The sequence below is a fragment of the Penaeus monodon genome, chromosome 5, assembly GCF_015228065.2.
Source record: "Penaeus monodon isolate SGIC_2016 chromosome 5, NSTDA_Pmon_1, whole genome shotgun sequence".
NCBI classification, from domain to species: Eukaryota; Metazoa; Arthropoda; class Malacostraca; order Decapoda; family Penaeidae; genus Penaeus; species Penaeus monodon.
This window is the reverse complement of record NC_051390.1, coordinates 22,522,650-22,527,649: the sequence shown is the minus strand read 5'-3', so window position 1 is coordinate 22,527,649 and position 5,000 is coordinate 22,522,650. Positions and strand designations below refer to the sequence as shown.

General features: G+C 38.8%; 1 protein-coding gene and 1 pseudogene across 1 annotated transcript in view; one reads left to right on the top strand and one right to left on the bottom strand.

Annotated features, from left to right (window-relative positions):
- Positions 1-1,949, top strand: part of LOC119573487 — a 9,023-nt pseudogene extending 7,074 nt beyond the window's left edge.
- Positions 1,950-4,191: 2,242 nt separating this feature from the next.
- The window catches only part of LOC119573486 (sodium/nucleoside cotransporter 2-like), a 1,083-nt gene continuing 274 nt past the window's right edge, over positions 4,192-5,000 (bottom strand). Inside the window, exons 2-3 of the mRNA XM_037920703.1 lie at positions 4,703-4,855; positions 4,192-4,320 (exon numbers count right to left, since the gene is read on the bottom strand). Coding sequence (XP_037776631.1) covers positions 4,192-4,320; positions 4,703-4,855 — 282 coding nt within the window. The remainder of the gene's footprint in view (positions 4,321-4,702; positions 4,856-5,000) is intronic.

Genomic DNA, 5,000 nt, shown 5'->3' with positions numbered 1-5,000 from the left:
TGTTAAGGTCAAAGTCTATTGTGTTAAGGTCAAGTTAGTGTTAAGGTCAAAGGTGCTATGTGGTAGGTCAAGGTCTGATGGTTAAGTTCAAGGTCTATGTGTTAAGGTCAAGGTCTATAAGTTAAGGTAAAGGTCTATGTGTTAAGGTCAAGGTCTATAAGTTAAGGTCAAGGTCTATGTGTTAAGGTCAAGGTCTATGCATTAAGGTCAAGGTATATGTGTTAAGATCAAGGTACATATGCTAAGGTGAGGTCAGGTATGTGGTAAGGTCAGGTAACAGTCTCCGCTTCATGTGGAACCTTATTATCTTTGAGGTTCAACTTGAGGAGGAAAATGCCTTTTGCGAAAGGTGGGGATCTCCACACAATGCAGTGTATTTACCGGTTTAGTTGTACGTTGAAGTCTGGCTAAAGATTTTTACAGGTACATTAAATGGGTAACCCCACTCTGTTTTGATAAAAATCCTTGCTAGCAATTTCCGATCTAATGGAAAAAAAAATCTTTGTTTCTTATTCGATTATTTTTTTGACATTGTTCTTATTGAATTACTTTTAAAGAAAATGCAGTGATAAAATACTTACCATAACTTTTCAAACAATTTTTTAGGGTAAAAAAAATGACAATACCGCATTTAGCCAATGCTTGTGTAAAAATTAAAATTATTGTATAAATTATTGATATTTTATTTTCAAGAAGTAAAACAAAAATTCCCCTTTTTTTTTTATGATAAAAGGTTCCTTAGCAGCGCCGAAAACTTTTGGGAAAAGTCAATTTCTTTTTTGGGGTTAAAATAGGCTTAGGGATATGTACCTTGGAATTTCAGTAATTTCCCTTTAAAAGCCCTTTTTCAAAAACCCCGAGTATCGCCACTCCCCCTGTGGGGCTTCGAAACTTCACTCCATGGGCATCAACCTGGGCGGCTTCGCGCGATGGCCCCCGACAGGAGGCCGCCGGGCCCAAAAGGCGTCTGAGGCCATGATTGCCAAAAGCGCGGCCTGCTTCCCCCGGGCCGGGGCCCGGGTATTAGTTTCATGTATTCAGGGGGGGGGTATGTAGAGGCAGATTGGGTATAAATTTTTTTTCATTTTTTTTTTCACGGTTCTTTGCGAATGCAGAGGGATTAGGGGGAAAGAAGAATATCTAAGTTTGGGAAAAATTATAGGGGAAAATTAAATCGCTTCACAGTGAGGGGGGAGAAAGCCGAGAGAAAGGGCTGGGGGTGGCAGAATTTTTTCCACGCCCCAGGGCCAACTAAACGCTTTCTACACTGAGTTTGGCACTGGGCCCTCTAGCGTAGGCCCTTTTTCCCCTTTTTAAACGGTGGCTTGGGAGTTATCTGGGGGCTCTTTTCTGAAGGTTTCCGGTACCCGGTTGTGCAAAAATTACATGGCAAAAAAACTCCCTATTCATAATAGAAACTTCAAAAAAAATATATATATATTTCTTTGTAGGTCGCACATGTAATGTATGTTGTGTGTGTTGTGTGTGTGTTTTTGTGTGTGTGTGTGTGTGTGTTGTTGTGTTGTGTGTGTGTGTGTGTTGGGTGGGGTTGTGTGTGTGTGTTGTGTGTGGTGTGTGTGCATGCGCGCGCTTGTAGGGGGCGTGTTTGTGTACTTAGTGTGTGCGTAGTACGTGAACCCCTTTAAAAAACCTTTGATAATTATGTACAGCATACACTACTTTTTATCATATTTTGATAATAATTACATCATACCCAAAGTAATTACAGCTTTCTTCCCACAGGAACACTTATCAGCGCCCTTTTCCCCCGAGAGCTAAACCAACGAAACCGTTTTTTTTATAAGGAGATTGGAGGGGCGCGGGGAAAGCAACACGTGGGCTTAGCGGTGTCTCCTCGAACCGAGGAATATCATGTGTTGACTGTGAACTTCGTTTTTGTACGGGACATTGTGCCTAATGTCAATAAACCTCGTAATGAACCCCTATGATAGATCAACTTTTTCACCCCTAAATTGCCCTTGCTTCGAGAACGTTTTTAAATAAACAAATTCTTTTTACCTTTTTCATTATTTCTCTTTCATCATGGGGGTGTTAAAATTTCATCCCATCCCAAAAATTTTACAAAAAATAAAAATCGCTTCCATCATCGTCTAATTAATGGTTAATATCGAAACTAGTTTTTTTCTTGAACAATTTTTTTTTTTTATTAGGAAAAATCAGTCTATAAATAAAATATTTAAACAGCTAAAAGTCAAAGAAAAAAAACCCGAAGGATTCGTAATTTAAAACAAGTTTATATACACACCCCGGGATATTAAAATTAAATTCTTTTACAGGGTCGTTTTGGGATTTTTCCAAATTTTAAAAAACTATGTGTATTTATCCAATTTGCTTCGTTTTTTCCTTCGGCCAATTTAGAATTCAGTGCACACTTACTATTATTAACAGAATGCCAAGTTAAAATGTTAGAAAAATATCTTACCTTTAAATACTTGTACACTTGTATACTTGTACAGGAAATTTCTAAAAAAAAAAAAAAAAAAATGTAGTTACGCGGGGTACCTATTGTATTCCGTGTTACTGATCATGCGTTTATAAGTACACTATCATAATACATACAGGGAATGTACATAAGGACAATGTAGAAAAATAAGACTGAGGATTTGAGGCTGACAATAATAAAAAAAGAAAAAAAAGAAGTTGGAAAAAAAACAGGCAAGTAATCCAGTTTCATTCTTGAATAACAACCACAATAAGGCAATATGAATTAAAACATATAAATATATTCTCTTGAATATACATCTGTAATATCTGTACACATCATATCACGTATAATAAAAAAATTTTTTCCATAATGAGATTCGTAGTCTCAAAAATATTTACAAGACGTATTATCAAAAATAGTTGTTCACAACCTTTCAATTACACGTTTTTAGGCGAAGAGAAAAAATATTCAGCATCTTTACATAATAATAATAATAATAAAATATAATACTGTACATAGCATATCGTATTATCAAAAATAGTGTTTCACACCTTTAAATACATATTTTTAGGCAAAGAGAAAAATCAGCAGTCCTTATCCACCAACATATATTATTTTCCTTGAAAACTTTGGTTTAATAGTTTTCTTATATGGACACTGCGAACGCCATTAAACTGGTTCAATTTTTTTTTTCTATGAGGCTTCGCGCCCTACGGGCGGGGGAGCCACTGATCAAAAACATTATTTGATATGAAAAAAAATATTCGAGGTAAAAAAAAATTTTAAAAATTTATATTAAGGAATGTTGGCCCGGAATAAAAAAAATGGGAAATGTAAAAAATTGACGAAAATTTTTCTGCCTGAGGAAATACCATATAGCTTTTCTTAGAAAAGAATACATATGTCAAACTTTTTTCCAAACTTAACAAGGCAGAAAACATCTGCATCTGTATATGCATTCCACATTTGACCAGGTATATTTGAAATCAGATTAGAAAATATTCATGTGCCTAACCTTTAACAATATGTTTTAAACCCAAATGAAACTCACACTCATTCTTCTTTTATACTGAGCTAGCAGATTGTAATCCCTCTGTCGGCAATTTGGGCAGTCTAAAATACGTCCAAAACGTCCTAAGACTTTCTCGTTTTGTTACTCCTAACTTATTTTGCGGACATTCTGCAAATTTTCCGGATCCTTAGGCATCTTTTTTAGCACACAAACAATATTCAATAAAATACCATCCTCTGTAAAATTTGCTAGCACTGAAGACACAGCTACGATGCATACTACAAAACGCCAACTTTCCACGTTAAAGCAGACCCAACAACGGTCGAATTACGTGAACGCCGCTTGATTTTCCTTTTGATGGCCGTCGCAGCGCCGCCGTGCGCCCCGTCGCTCAGCAGAGTGCCTGGGAGAGAAGAGTCCCTTTGTTCGCTAATTGTTTATATAAAATTCTGCTTAGCATTCACATGGACGAAGAGCTATAACTGTCTGTATCTTATACACGAAGAAATATAACTGTCTGTATCTTATACAAGCGACAAGACACCAAAATGCTACATTGGTGATTGATTAAAATTATCCGCCGCGTCAACAGAGGTCATTGGGGGCGATTATATTTTTTGAGAGGAAAAATTAAGTACACAGCCCCGCGAGGTCCCAGCCTTCGCAGCCCTACAAAGAACATACCGGCCACGCAGGCATGAGGAACAGGCCGCGCTTCCGGGAATCATGGCCCTCACGACGCCTTGGCCAGGTCGGCCTTCCTGCCGGGGGCCATGGCGCTGAAGCCGCCCAGGTTAATGCCGATGGAGCTGAGGTTGCTGAAGCCCCACAGGGCGTACGTGGCAATGATCTCGGGGCGTCTCTGAGAAATAAATTCAGGCGTTTGTGAGTCCAACGATATGAAAGGAACGGAATGGGGAGTGTGACAAAACATGGATTGTAAAGATTCACAAACCTGTGAAAGTTTTTCTTACGAAATGTATGTACGAAAATGAATTCTTCCACAGTCAAGACCAAATGCCGTTTCAGGAATACTGTCTTTCGCCAATGAATCAATTAAAGTCATCACATCTCGTGAAATTCTTCATTCTCATTCATACAACAAACAATATATACACTGCATTGAAACACACATTACCCTTGGAAATACCAAATTTCACATCCTGCCTTGTGAAATCATTCACCACCTTTCAACAATTTCCTTAATGCATACCGGCTCGCCAGCCTAGTCCACCCTTACCGACAGATCGCCGTTCTTCTTCATTTCGGAGAGCCTCTGGTACGCTAGGAACTCGTTCGCGATGGACTTGATGCCGATCACTCGCCCCTTTCTCGCACTCCGCCCAATCCACGCCCATCACCCCTGCTAGGGGCATGAAGATCCACCCGAACAGGGACTGTGTCACCAAAGAAACAAATAGGTTTTGTGCTTGGTATTAGTCCTTGCCGTCGGCTCGTAGTTAAACTCAATTAAATTTGGTCGAGACGAGCCGGACGGTCCATCCACCAAAGGTCTCTTTCCCGTTCTTTCCCTTTTTTTGA